The 15,299-nt window shown below is 39.0% G+C and overlaps 1 protein-coding gene across 2 annotated transcripts in view; it reads right to left on the bottom strand.

Moving 5' to 3' along the window:
* Window positions 1-15,299, bottom strand: part of Mtr (5-methyltetrahydrofolate-homocysteine methyltransferase) — a 110,659-nt gene that overhangs the window by 30,180 nt on the left and 65,180 nt on the right. For both annotated transcript variants that reach the window (XM_004640845.3, XM_012516818.2), the window contains 7 exons: window positions 13,933-14,112; window positions 12,729-12,845; window positions 12,167-12,307; window positions 6,692-6,781; window positions 3,893-4,045; window positions 2,810-2,917; window positions 1,562-1,662 (listed from right to left, as the gene is read on the bottom strand). In XM_004640845.3, coding sequence (XP_004640902.2) covers window positions 1,562-1,662; window positions 2,810-2,917; window positions 3,893-4,045; window positions 6,692-6,781; window positions 12,167-12,307; window positions 12,729-12,845; window positions 13,933-14,112 — 890 coding nt within the window. The remainder of the gene's footprint in view (window positions 1-1,561; window positions 1,663-2,809; window positions 2,918-3,892; window positions 4,046-6,691; window positions 6,782-12,166; window positions 12,308-12,728; window positions 12,846-13,932; window positions 14,113-15,299) is intronic.

Here is a 15,299-nt window from a genome sequence, read left to right as displayed (position 1 = left end):
GCCCTCTTCTGATCACTTTGGAACTAGAAATGCCAGGTAACTGCCAGCCCTCTGTGAATCAGTAGTCCTGCCAGACTGGGTCTGAGGACCGAGTAGAAGTTAGCTTACTGGTAAGATGTGACTGTTACCTGCCTATGTCAGGGACCTGGATGCACTGGAGCACGTGTACCCAGGAGTATGTGTACCCATCTGATACCACTCCAGAGTAGGGCTCCATTCTGGTGTCGAACGTGGACAACACGAGGAGTGACTTTATAATTAAAACCACTGCCAACCAGGGCAAGGTATGGCTTTTAAACTTCCATTGAAATAGCATATAGCATATTTTAAAATGTCTCCTGAAAACACAAAGTACCTGCACTGATTTTGAGACAGTTTCTGTTGCCATTGAGTATAAATGAAAATATGTCAGATGTAAAAAAATAATAATAATAAATATATTGATAGAAATAGCATTCATTACTTTTAGGATCAAGACAAGAATGACAAGTCTTTAGACAGAGAGTAAACAAAAAGACCAACAGACTGTCAGAGGGGAAGGTTGCCTTCCTGATCCTCTTGCCCTCTCCATCTAGCTCTCCTGATGACTATTCAGTAGCCATGAAGGTAGAGACAGAGAAAAGTGTGGAAAAGTAGAAAGACCCTTAAAGGCTTGCTGTTATCTGAAAAGGGAGAAAGAATTCTAAGAGGCACAGCTATAACTCCAGTTAATTCTCTCTTCTCTACCCACAGAAAACAGCACGCTGGGAAGAAGTCCATGACACAAAACGGACTGCCAGCTGGACATGGACCAAACCAGGGAAGGCATTCGTTGTATTAGATCTCCGTTGTAAAGAATATGCTGAAAACTGAACAAAATATACACTTACTATGGGCCACTAGCTCTGACAGCTACTGAGAGGAAAAGGAATATTCAGAATGCCACTGGCTATGCAGAGCTTTATGTTCTAGACTTTAGAGCCCATGTTCCCCATGAAACCCTCAACCTGCCTGAACAGCTTTCTGTTCTTTTTTACCTTAATAAATACCTAATAGCTATTTACTTCATTTGAAAAATTATGTTCAAGGGCCAGCCAAATAGCTCAGGGGATTAAAGTGCTGCGAGCAGGCTTAGGGACCGGGGGTTCAATCCTGGGGCCTGCCGTGCCGGCCCCACCCCCAGGGTGCGCTGAGACTGCAATTGAGACTGGGTGTGGTAGCATGTGCCTGTCATCCCAGCTCTTGGGAGGCTGTAAACAGGCAGATCACTGAGTCCCATCTAGTAGTGAGACCCTGAACACCCTGTAGACCCTTCCCTAGAATACAAAAAAAGAAAAATTATGTTCACTGTAGATAATTTGAAAACACAGTAGACAGAAACAAAAGCAACCCCTAAAATCCACTACCATACCCTACCTCTCTTACCCAATAAAACATTTCCCTGCTGAAACACTTGGATGCTTAAATAGCAAAAGGGTGTTTTTTGGCGGAACCAGGGATTGAACTCAGGCCCTTGCAAATGTTCTACTGAGCTATCTCCCCAGCCCTCAAAAGGGTTTAAAAGTGGTAAGATTTAAATTACCTGAAATTATTGCAGCCAAGGACCACTCCAACTATGTTCTTGCCTATGTCATGCACATCGCCTTTAACAGTTGCCAGCACAATGGTGCCTTGGTAAGGGTCCTGGAAAGTAAAACAAGCAGCTGAGGAGGGCTGGGATCATTTAGAGCAGACCACCTAGCTCTCAAGAACCAGGCAGGTGTCTGCACAGACAGGAACTAAATACAACCAAGACCATCTTGAAGATAAGCCTGAGACCCAAATCCTGTTCTCTTAAGAATGTTGTAAACTCAAGCAGTAGACAGGAAGCCTGCCTACCTGGTAAGCCCACAGGACTTCAACCAAGAGCACATATCCCACCATCCTAAGCAGCAGTGATGCTCAAACACAGAACAATCCCACTACAAATTTAGCCCCCCAAACTGACAAATGTTTAATGTCAACAATTAAAAGGAGAGGAGTAGGAGGGAAGACCTGGCTAACTATAGAAATGTTCTCTTAGAATCTGAATGCAGAAAGCACTTGAGTACCTACTTCTTTGACATAAAGAACTGTAAACATACTCTCCTCCCTCCAAAGCAAAAAATGAAAGGTAACCAAGCCAAGCAGCATTTTTTTAAGTATTGTGTCTGTGTATGGCATTTATAAACTCACATCAATTTAAGAAATTTGGAATCTTAGGAGCTGAAACTTAAACTGCCTGAGCTTTCCAGGGAGCTAAACAAAGTGAAAAGGATTAATGATTTACTTTGGTGGTACAGTTAGCAAGAATAAATTAAATCCCGGGCCTGCCATGAGGGCCCTGCTCCCAGGGCCCACTGAGACAGCAATTGAGACTGGGCGTGGTCGCACATGCCTGTAATCCCAGTACTTGGGAGGCTCTAAACAGGCAGATCATTACGAGTCCGATCTAGCAGTGAGACCCTAAACAACCTGTAGACCCTTCCCTAAAATAAATTTAAAAAAAAAAAAAAAGAATAAATTGAATCCAGAACTGGTGAAGGATACTACCAGTAGAAAAATACTCAAGAGTTTTCCTAAAAAAAAAAAAAAAACCCTCAAACACCTCAAAAGCAAGGCAAGAACTTGGTAGCTACAGTACCTAGCAGGAACTTTGTAAATGATCAGTTAATGTGGGAAAAAACTAGCTTGGTAAAGGAGTGTCAAATGCTGGATCACTCCCGTACTTTATCTTCAAGAACAAACACAGCCAAGACTGACTGCTTAAGCACAACTGAAAGGGCCCAGAGGCCTGGATAAACCAACTTACCTCTTCTTCTACAGTGCCATTAATCATTCTGTTCTCCTCTCTTTCTTTTTCCATGAAAGGGATAAGGTGACCAACAGCCTTCTTCATGACCCGAGCTGACTTTATAACCTAAGAAAAGAACAGAGTCAGGTATCAGACTGACCACTCCAACCATCAGCCATTTCAAAGCATGACACATAGGGCCAGGGAGATGGCTCAGTGGAATAAGCACTTCCCTGTCAAGTGCAAGGGTCTGAGTTCAATCCCTGGTTCCATTGCTAATGACCGCCTGTGAAAATGGAAGGCATGCTCTGACCTCAGGCCAGCTCCATGAGTTGCTTTGGACAGTGAGTAGGCTGAAGAATAAACTCTGTGTGAGAGATGTAAAGCGAAAGGAAAACAAGAATGGAGTCCAAACATTGTGACTGCCATCTTCTGAACTTCTGCTTCCTTTTCTCTGCCTAGAAGCCCTCTATCATTTCTTTGAATTCTGTGTATCCTTCAGGTCCCAAGCTTCTCTACCATGCCCTCATTCCCAGCCTTTTTTTCTTTATCCTACACATTACAACTCACTTAAAATTGAGTCCTATGCAGGAGTCCTTTCAGTCTTCCACTGCTGTAGGGCCCCTAACCTATATGCTCAGCAAGTGTTTATTTACTGATGGGATTAGTAGCTGCTGTACCGCAAAACAGACTTTTGGATTTACCTGAAATATAACATTTAACATACCACTCTTCAACACAGTAGTTTTTAAAGTATGCACCATTAAAGATAAGCATCAGCTAGTCAAATAAAGCCTTAATATTAACTTGACATATTCTGGGTCTTACTTTACTTTTGAAGAGGAGAGAAAGAGACACAGGGGTAGGTAGTTAGAAAAACCATAAAGACTATACTGTTCAGAATTTCCAGATGATTTCTAACCTCCACACCATTCTAAAGATGATTTTTTTCCAAACGTAACTCCAAATACATCGAGGGAAGGAACAACCAGATAATGCCTTTGAACTCTTGTTTAAACTAAAACTGGAGAAAAATATAAGATACTCATATTCACTGAAAGAAAACAAAATTCAATTGTAAAAATATCTCGTTTCGCCAACCTGAGGTAGAAACATTTTTCCTGCTCCAAAAAGATCACCAACAACCTTCATGCCATTCATCAAGGGTCCTTCAATTATATTCAGAGGTCGAGGGTATTTTTCCTGGTTTAATCTGGCTTCCTCAGTATCTTCAACAACATATTTTTCAATGCCCTTCAAAAAAAGAAATAAGGAAAAAAAATCACACTAAAAATGGGACTAAATCTAAGCAGCAAAGAGAGATCAATCGCAGAAATGTAAGATTATGAGTTACTGCTGGGCATGGTGGTACATTCCTATAATCCTAGCACTCCAGAGGCTGAGGCAGAAGGATCCCTAAGAGTCCGAGGCCAGCCTGGGCTACATGGCAAGATCCTCCTGTCTCATGAAACAAACAAAAAAGTTTTGAATTCCAGAAGGAGAATACAGGAGTTCAAATCCTGGCTCCTGCCACTAACTCATGCTATCTATTAAACTTCAGTTATCTCACTCAGAAAAATCACTATAGTATCTAACTCATATGTTCAGTTTAAGGATTATTAAATGAGATAGCCCGTATAAGCTGACAGCTGGCTTTCTCATACAAAATACTCACAAAAGTGAGCTATTAGAGAAAATGGACTAATGAGTAGACTTCAAACACAAAATAAACTATAAGCTGTACCGTAGTATTTTTATTTTAGTTTATTAGTACCTGTGTATAGTATTATTCCCATTCCTTATGGGAAGTTGGTACATGTAAATAACACACCCTAATTCCTTTTTTCTTCTTTCCCTTCCCTCCCTCTCCACCTGTCCCTTCATAACCTTCCTTTGGTTTGGTACACATTTGCAGCACATAATATTCACATGTCTTGTGCAGTCGAAACATGAACAACTAACACATGTCATCAAGAATTCAAATAACAAATGCTAAAGAGGCTGCGGAGGGGGAAAAAAACCTTGTACAGTTCATGGGAATGTAAACTAGTATCGCCACTATGGAAATCAATAGATTCCTCAAAAAACTAAAACTAGAAATTTCCATTTGACTCAGCTATTCCCTTCTAGGTATCTTCCCCAAAGAGCTAAAGACATCATATTTCAAAAATACATGCATGCCCATGTTTATAGCAGCAAAATTCTTAACAACTAAATCTTGGAAGCAGACCCTATGTCCATCAACAGACGAATGGATAAAGAAAATGTGGCCTTTACATACCATGGAGCACTACTCTGCCTTAATGAAGGGTAGACAAGTCATTTATTGGAGAACGGATACACTTTGAGATGATAATGTTGAGTGAAATAAATCAGACACACAAACTTAAATATGTGCCTTTTAACAGGTTATACACTAGTAGTATCTCATGAAATCAGTATTTTTTTGTACTATAATATTACCTGAGTGGAAGAGGTTCAAAATTCAGGTTAAGTTCAAAAAGAGAAACTCACCTGGCCATTGCTGACAAGCCCTCCACCACAGTCCTCCATTCAAGGACTACTGGATGTGGTGTTATGGTCTGTGTCTAGGTGTTCCCCACAAAGCCTCATGCACTCATTGGAGCAGGCTTCTAGTTTGTGATTAATTCATAATCCAATGCTGGGATTATGGGTGTGAGCTCTACAGCTGAATGCAATATTAAGGAAGGGAAAGAGGCTTGCCTCTGCCCCTGCTACCACCAATGCCACTGCTCCTACCTTTTTGCTTTTGCTGTTTTCTGCCACTGTGAACTGCTGCCCTCTGCCATGTGCCATCCTGCCCTCAAGCCAGCCAACGATGGACTGAAACTTCCACAAACTGTGAGCTAAATAAACTTTTCCTTAATTCTGGATATTGCATATTTTGTCCCAGCAACAAAAGAAAAGTAACTGAGACATGTGGCTAGTTTCATAAACTGAAATATGTAGCTCTCAAAAGGCCCAAGAATTATACAGCCAAAAAGAAAAAAAGAATTTTGAAGTTATCCAGCTAAAATGAAGCCAAGAGATCACTTATCCTGCCCAAAATTTCAATTGTCCATAGACTATGCAGGGCTGATTTGCTGACTTGACAGAAAGCAAATGTTAGTCAAGGGCAGGGTTCACAACCTCAGCACTGTGGACATTTGGGCTGGAAAATTTCACCCCTGGAGGGGCTGTCCTGGGCACTGGATGTCTAGCAGCATCAATAGGCAACAGATTCTAAACATGTCTCCCGTATGAAGACGAAATTATAAGAAATAAAGCCATGCTGTTAAGTTGAGCTGTGGGGGACTCAGGTCAATAATTTCTGACATTGCCAGTTAAACAGAAGACCCAATGCTAATATGGGCTACTGGACTCTTTGAGAATATTTTGCTGAGTTTACACACCTATAATATTCAATAACGGAACTTACAAAAAATGGGGTATACAGATGAATGTCCATTTTGTATCTGTGTATTCAAAGAGGTTGGGATAGATATATAGTTGCATTCTCTTAATGAATAGAATAATTTGTTCTAATGGTGTTTGTAAATAGGATCACAAGTCTGCATCTTGTACAGCAATTAACCACTAAGAAGAATATATGTAGTGTATTATTTGTTGAAAAATAAAAAAAATAAAAAAATAAAATAAAATAAAAAATAAATAAAAAGAAAAAAAATAAAAATAAACATGTCTCCCATAGGCAGAGGGAGACAGCGTGTCTCTAGATATTGTCATACAGTCGCCACAGAGGGGTAGGGAACACCCCAGGTTGAGAATCAGTGGCCAGGGATGCTGCACGTCTCCTCTAGCCACTGCTGGCACCCACCCTCAGCAAGGGCACCAGTCACAGGGAGCTACCCACTGTGCTGAGCAGGCTCTGGTACTCACCTTCACGAGGGCGTATTCAAGGCGCTCTTCAATGGGGCCATTCCTCCACTCATCACTCTGGATAACTTTCTTCCCTCCTTTGCCATGAGTCTGAATGAAATTAAGACCAAGAAAAAGATACAAGCAATTTTTTATTGCACTATCTGGTAGGAAATTTTTTTTAATTTTTTTATTTTAATTTTTTAATAAATTGCAAATTGAAAATAAATTATTTACAAGCATAAATGAATATAACAATAAAAATTGTCCAAAATAAAAATGAAGAAAGAATTTACAGATCAGTCATAATAGTTCACTGTCAAAATCAAAAAACTTATATTCATATAATTAGAATTCTCAAAGTGGAAAGGAGTAGACAATAAATATTTAAAGATTTAAAATTTCTGAATTTAGTACAACTTATAATACTGCATTTCCAAGAAAAATGAACCTTTAGCACAAGAAATTTAAAATAAAATCATACCAAAATACACAAAAATGAAATTGTCCAAAACATTTTAAAGAAAAAAAAATCATAAAATACATAAAAAATGTTAGCTATGGAAGAACAAAATTAAATAGCACCTTATTCTGGCAGGAAATTAAAAAAAAAAGAAAAGGTAACTGATTCTTCTTTTAATTTCCAGCCCATAGGGGTATCCTCAGCATAAATTAAGATCTCAGTAAATGTTTGAGAAAAGTGGAGACAGAAAGAGAAATCTTTTAAGATTTGAAGCTTTAGCACAGAGTAAGATTCCATTTTTTTCTTTCTTTTCTAAAAATCTACTCAGAAAAAGTATTCCTAACAGTAAGGAAACTATACTCTCACCTTGGTAGGCTTTTTAACACCCAACAAGGATCACCCATCCATCACCTGTCACCAGCAAGTGCATCATTAACAGGCTAGAATAAGGCTTAGGCAGATATCACTCTGAAGTGGAACACACTAAAAAGTATAAGAACTGGATCACATTCTCCAAGATTTCCTTATAATATATGAAGTGGAAAATACACAGAGAAACAAATAAAATATCAAAAATAGAAAATGTATGCTAGGGGCTGTTAGTACTAATGTATGTTAGTAGACAATACAGACCAGAAACATGGGAATGTTAAGGAAATAGTTATCACCACAAAGTAAGATGGTGAAGAAAAGCTTCCTTAATACTAATGATATAAGAGCCAGCCAGATAGCTCAGCAGATTAAAACACCTGCTTAGGCAGACAAAGAGACCAGGGTTCCATTCTTGGCATGTTGTGCCGGCCCCAGGGTGTGCTAAGAGTGATTGAGACTGGGCATGGTGGCACACGCCTGTAATCCCAGCACTTGGGAGGCTGAAAACAGGTGGATTACTAGGAGTCTGATCTGTGTAGTGAGACCCTAGAGACCATGTACTAAATACATTTTTAAAAAAAATACTAATCTGATACGTATCTTGTGTCTTATTTTACTTCTGGGGGTGGGAGAAAGAGGCACTGGGGTAAGGCCTTAAGGGAACAGATTCAGCAAAGACACAGAAGTGCAATCGTAATGACATTAGGTAGATCATGGTCCATTTCCACTGGTGGCAGTAGCTGCTCAAGTCATTCCTAGAACTCCATTCCTCACACTCAACCCATCACTTTATCCTAACACTTATGTCTCCTCCATTCTTTTCTTCATCCCTACTACTACCTTCCACACAACTAACTTTCTTGGTGCCTGGGAAGGTAGGTCTGACTCCAAGCATATTACTGAAGTCCAATAAACTATAGGAGCCAGTAAGTGAAAGGACCAATCCATGTTCCCATCCATGTGGCTCATGCTTGCATCTGTATATATATAAAGCTAATGACAAAAACAACTCCTTCCTGTTCCAACTGCTCCAGCCCACAGAGTGCAAGGGCCTTGTGGTAATGTGAATTTTGTTCTGAAATCAAACTGGACGAGTCTCAAGGGAATTAACTACTTCCCAAACAGCCAAATGTGATCACAGGCTCACATGGCCATGGGAAGAACCAAAGCCAAATCAAAGAATAGGTTATGGAAGACCTGAAGAACTTTTCAAACCAGTATTTCAAATACTCTGGCGATCCAGTTACTCAAGAGCAATCCCTTGCAGAACAAGGAGGCTTTGAGCCCAAAGGTGGCTTCAGTAAGACACCATTTAGTACAGAAATGCCATGAATCACAGGGCACCATGATACCTGAAACTTTTTGCCAAAAACAACATTCACCACAGGTCAATGTGTACCAATTTAGTGGAACTGTGATTCAACGATAGGCCGGTACTCCCTAAACGTGGATTGTAGAGCCTCAGAAGATCAAAGGCAAGACTCTTCCTACCATTTTCAGTAATGTATCAGGAACTTAAAGACTTCATTTAACAACAAAAAGAAGTAACTTTTCCTGTAAAGAAAAATAATTCTTCAACTCATATACATCACAACATTCCTGCTTTTCATTCCTGATATCTTCAGTGTGCTCAGAGGAACTGTCACAGAGGTAGGGACTCATGGGAAGTATTAACATATACTTGCTTTGGTTATTCATTCCCTTAACAGTAATGAAATCATCTTCAACATACTCAATCAGCCTACCTGACAGAGGAGGGGCCTATGGCTTATAATAAGCCCATGGTTATACTAAGGAGACAATTCCTTATATGATGAACTGTTACCTCTTGCAATTGCTACTAAGATTTCCCTCAGTTCAGCTGCACTTCTGAGAGCAAGACTACCTGGCAGCTCAATATAGCATATAAAAACAAAACCTTCCAAACAAGTGCTAAAACTGAAATTAAGCCAGAAAGAATCACTGACAAAATACAATGACAACAAAACCTTACTTAGAAGTGGCCTGAGAGGGACAGGGAGATAGCTCAGTGACATAAGCACCTGTCTGGAAAGTGCAATGACACAGGTTTAGTCCCCAGTACCACATGCCATGCCAGCCCTGCACTGAGCTGCCTTTTTCCAAATTACAGGAGTTGTTTCAAGTTCGGAAAAAGATGAAGAGACACATCACTTCATGAATTAAGAACCCGGTATTGTAACTTTATGAATTCTATAAGTTGTGATGTCCCCTGGCCTTCAATGCACTCCAATCTCATTCAGTTACTAGAGAAGCTCCCCACCGAGCAGAAGACAGTGTATTAGTAAAACTAATCAGTGTTTAATGCCCCTGTCTCCATGCTTCAAGACTAAGGAAAGGCTAAGCACTTTGTCTCTACGAGCAGAAAGAGCCACAGAAACAGAGAAAGGCCCTAGGGATTATTCCTTACGTAATAAGTTGGAAAGCAGAACTTGACCATATTTGCAACAATCATGACCAGAGACATTCTGTCCTGGGTCCAAAAGAAACTAGAAATGTTTTAAGGAACTGAAAGAAGGCCATGCACACAGTAACATATGATCTGAGGTTTCCACAGATGGTTTCAGAATTAAAATTTTATCACAAGGAAGGCTGATCAATCAAGGATGCGATTAATCCTACGTTCTCCTATCTTTCCAGATCATATTATTACTCTTCTGTGGCACAGGCAGAGTTAGTAGTTCTGTCAGAGTATAAAACTGAGATTCTAACATAGAAAACATTAACAAACTTGACAATACACAGAAAAGCAGCCCATCACTTTCCCAACACATGTTGCAGGGAAAATGTCCTTTTTTGTCATTACTCTTAAACAGACTGATGTATTATTTCATGTGAAGATCTTTTCTTTCTTTAATTTGATTTCTAGGAAACAGCATCATCTAAGATAGGTAATGATCCTAGCATTGTGCCCAGTATATAAGTGGGAACTAGCATAACTTAGAATTTTCTACACTTAATTTTCACTTTCCTAGACCAAATGTGTATAGACTTCATTTATACTTCTTAGAACAATTGGCCACTAGACATACAAGAAAAAAAAAGTTCAACATCTCTGGCTATTACAGAAATCAAATTAAAACAACACTGAGAGCCAACCTTATTCCAGAAAGAATGTCATCATCAAGAAACCAAATAATAAATGCTGGCAAGGCAGGGGGGGGGGGGGAGGAACTCATCCACAGTACTGTTGGAAAGGTAAACTACTACAACTATCACCGAGAGTTCCTCAAAAATATAAAAACAAAAATTTCATTTGACCCAGCTATTGTCCAAGGTGTTTGCCCAACATAGTAAAAGACAACATATTGCAGTGATACATGCATAACCAGGTTTATAGCAGCACAATTCACAATTGCTAAATCTTAGAAGTGGCCTGTATTTCTACCAAGGAATGAATAAAGAAAATGTGGTATTTATATACCACATACTACTCTACCATAAAGATGGCTGAAATGTATTTCAGTCATTTATAGGAAAATGGATGTACCTTGAGGCCATCAATGTTAACTAAAATAAACCAAAACACACACACTTAAATATTGCAAGGTTTCTTTCACATGAGAAAGCCAAAGTATAAATCAGTTAAAGAGCAAAATAAAAGACAGATAATAGGAAAGACAGCTCTTTCACAAAACAGATGGGGATCAAGAGATGGAAGTAAAGGGAATGAAAAAGAAGTTAAGATGTGTTGTACATATCTACCAACTCCCCATGAAGAATGTAATCATTATGTAATGCAAATATGAACTAATAAAAACAAAAAAAATTTAATGTGTATTGACCTCAAACCTTGAACTACAGAAGCATCTATAGAGGGATCACAGCCTAACAGAAACAGATGCACATCTAACAAGTAATGCTACTGTACTATATGAGAAAATTCAAGTCTTTTTAAATAGAGTAGAAAAATGAATAAAATGAAAAGGTGTCCCAGGATACAGCTAACTAAGGTTACTAAGACTCAAGAATACAATGCTATTTTTGCAAAAATGTATATATGCACTTATCTACTAAAAAAAAAAATGAAATTGTAACAGAATCTCAAGTGGTTAACTTTGGGTGATAGGACTATAACTGATTTTAATCTTCATTTGCTAACTTTATATAAAATTTCTAGAATAAAAAAAAATCCCCTTAAAATCTGTATAATATGTATATCCTGGTATAAGAAAAATGCATTTCACACTTTAAAGAAACTGAAATTTAGAATGCTAAAGCAGCCTAGGCATATCTGTTTCTCCTTTCTTGCCCCAACTAACATCCTCTCTGGAATTCTGCAGAAATCTTCAGTGATCCTAAAACACAAAAAATTAACTCATGCTTCTAGTGGAGTGTGGTAGTGCATGCCTGTAATCTCAGCACTCAGGAAGCTCAGACCAGAGGATCACTGTGGGTTCCAGGCCAACTTGGGCTAGAAAGAAAGAGAGAGAGAGACAGAGAGAGACAGAGACAGAGAGACAGAGAGACACAGACACAGACACAGACACAGACACAGACACAGACACAGACACAGACACAGACACAGACAGACAGACAGACAGACAATTTTGCTTTTATTCTACAGTGTGGGTTCAATAAGTGTAAGTGAATGAAACTTCAAAGACAGGAAAGAGGTACCCATTAGACACTTTTCTTTCTACCTGGGCATAACGTAAGAGCTTCTCAGTAGCTTCAGGGTCTTTATTCCAGATGAGGTCTTCACAGAGCTGGAGGAGTTCTTTATGGATATCATCATATACTGGGAGGTTGCCCGCATTCACTATCCCCATGTCCATACCAAACTAAAGCCAATAAAAACAAAAATGAGGATTTCCAGTGACACCCTAAATCACAGTCATCACTATCTGATCTGCCACTGTACCCTAAAAGCACACAATATATAGATGAACAGGGTGGTTGTGCCCCAATAAAATCTCATTCACAGAAACTGGCAGCAAGTTAGAATTAACCTATAGGTCACAATTTGCAACTGCTAAACTAAGTAAAAGCTGTAAAAGCTGAGTTCCATAGGTTTTTTTTTGGGGGGAGGGGGGTGGAGCTAGCTCAGGATGCCTTCAGGGCAGGTCTGGTAAGGCATGAGAATATGAGGATTGAACCACAGCAACCTGAGCCTGATTGCTTTGTCTAAGCACTCACTTAAACAACTGGGCTAAAGGGCAGGCCCCCCTGAGTTCCACAGGATAAGGAGGTATGCTACCATACCTTGATTGCATGGTACAGAAAAACCCCATGCATTGCTTCTCGAATGGCTTCCATTCCTCGGAAGGAGAAGGACAAATTGGAAAGACCTCCACTTATTTTGACTCCAGGCAGTGTTTCCTGGCAAACATTTAAAAAGTGAAAAGATTCTCCTGTATTGCTGAAAGCAACTATCAATGACATCTCTTAAAGAGTAGAAAGTAAAAAACAAAGACCAAAGTAATTCAGAGCTTAAATATAAAGTGTTCAGGCAAAAAAGATAAATGTGATTTAATCTTCCAAATAAATATGTTAAATAGAAACTGTAAAATGGAGGTTATATACTATATTATTACAAACATAATTATAGTTGCTATTAAAAGATAATAAAAAATTTTCAGTAAAAAAAAAGTAATTCAGAGCTTGATGATACTAGACACAGACTATAATTTTCTATATTACAATGTCAAAAAGTCAAGCTTCATAGTTTTTCTTACTAGAATTTTATCTAAGGAAAAATGTGAAATTCTACTTTGTCTCTGTATACAGATATAACATCATCATAGAGCATAACATATACCATTTCTTGAAATATCTGCTGGATATATAATGGAAAAACGGGACAGAGTAAACACACATTCCTTACTTGCTCAACACAGTTCCTAAAAGGCTTCTGTAGCCTAAATGAACAAACTCTCTAATTCTTTATAAGCAACCAACTGTAAAAGGAGAAAAGAAAACTGAGGTTCCTACCATGCCTAAGACCATATCACACTAGCAAGAACATGGAACAATAAGAACTCTCATTCTTGGCTTAAGTACAAATTGGTTCAAGCATTCAGGGAGACAGCTTGCCATTATCTAGTACTATGACCTAATCATCCCTAGGCATATCTTACAAAGCAACTCAGGCACATGTGCCAAATGTACATATGTGAGAATGCTCACAGCAGCATTGTTCATTATGTCCAAGAAAACTGGAAACAAACCAGATGTTCATTCACAGAATGGTTAATCGTAGCACAGTAACATAATAGAATACACAATAAAAATGAATAAATGACAGCTATAGAAACACAGATAAATCTCTAAAACATTACAAAAACAAGAATAAGAGTTAATATTCTTTAGGAAAAAGAAAATACATGTTATACTCCAGCCATCACTAGACCCACATGATAAATTTGAACTTGGTCATAGATGGAAAAGAGAAAATACCCATACTTACTTTAATGACTTTGGTTGCATGGATAAAATTGATGGCATACCAATTGTGTTCTTCCATCCCAGTACCAATAGTGAGGATGTTGGGGTCAAAGATGATGTCATGTGGATTAAAGCCCACTTTCTTCACAAGTAGATGGTAGGCTCGAGTGCACACATTGATTTTGATGTCTGTTTCTGTTGCCTGAAGAAAAGAGCAAATATATCACTTAAAAAAGCAAAATGTCACCTATGAAAATAGTATATTCTACTCATACAAAGCATTCAAGTGTCAATGCTTGGATTTCAAAGAAATCCAAATGCTAAGCAGTACCTAAATATGTATCAAATTATCTCAGAGGAAAAAATCACTTTAAAGGTGCTCTTGTGTTTTCAGTAGCACAAGTTAAAGCTTTCCATAAAAATTAAATCATACATTTAAATAGTTTATTGGGGTTGGTGAGATGGCTCAGTGGTCTAAAGCACCTACTTAGAACAAGCTTAGCAAAGCACAGGGACTGCGGTTCAATCCCCCAGCACCATATGCCAGCCAGCCCCACCCCCTGGTGGGCTGAGCTGGCCACACACACACACACACACACACACACATAATTTAAAAAATAAACAGTTTATTAATAAAGCCTCCAAAATATACATAATGTGATATAATTCAACTACTACTAAAGGACAGACTAAAAAGTGTCTGTTCTTCTTGTGACCTGCCTGAAGGGTGCTAACATGTCATGCGGGCAACTCTGTCATTTCTTTCTCTTATGTTCCCACTGTATCATTCTACATAAATTCAAAGATAAGTATTCCCTGCAACCCACCACAGCACTGGCTTATTAACATGTGCCCTAAGTTACAAATCAGTATGACCCTCCAAAATAGAGGCTCTAGAAGGCAAAATACATGCTGCAGGAAGGCTAGAGCTCCAAGCTGCTTCCTTTACTTCCTTCCCATCATCCTCTGAGTCAGGGCCTCCCCATCGTCATATTTGCTCTTCTACTCCCCCACCCCACACTGCTTCTCTGATGTTGCTGTAACTGACCAAGGTTGTTGCTACCCTGGAGTCTACTACTGCCACCATCCACAACATGATACAGCTTGCTTCTTCATACCACTCAGGTGTCTAGCCAAGCATCCCTTCTTCCAAAAGCCTGACTTAACCTGACCAATGCCAGCCCACTGTCATCCTCCCCATTGCCTCTTAAGCATCTATGCAAAAATTGTATTAATTTGGCAACGATTCTTTTGATTGTTTTATTACTGGCAACCTGTCTCCTCTAGCTAGAATGTCAGTATCTTCCATGCCCAAGGCAGGGCCCATCAGGATGTGCTTGGTATTATTTGTTGAATGAATGAATGAGCGCTGCTTTTATGCAAAGTATT

The sequence above is a fragment of the Octodon degus genome, unplaced genomic scaffold (assembly GCF_000260255.1).
Source record: "Octodon degus isolate 3935 unplaced genomic scaffold, OctDeg1.0 scaffold00127, whole genome shotgun sequence".
Taxonomy (NCBI): Eukaryota; Metazoa; Chordata; class Mammalia; order Rodentia; family Octodontidae; genus Octodon; species Octodon degus.
The sequence above is the reverse complement of the archived record's forward strand: the minus strand, read 5'-3'. Positions and strand labels throughout refer to the sequence as shown.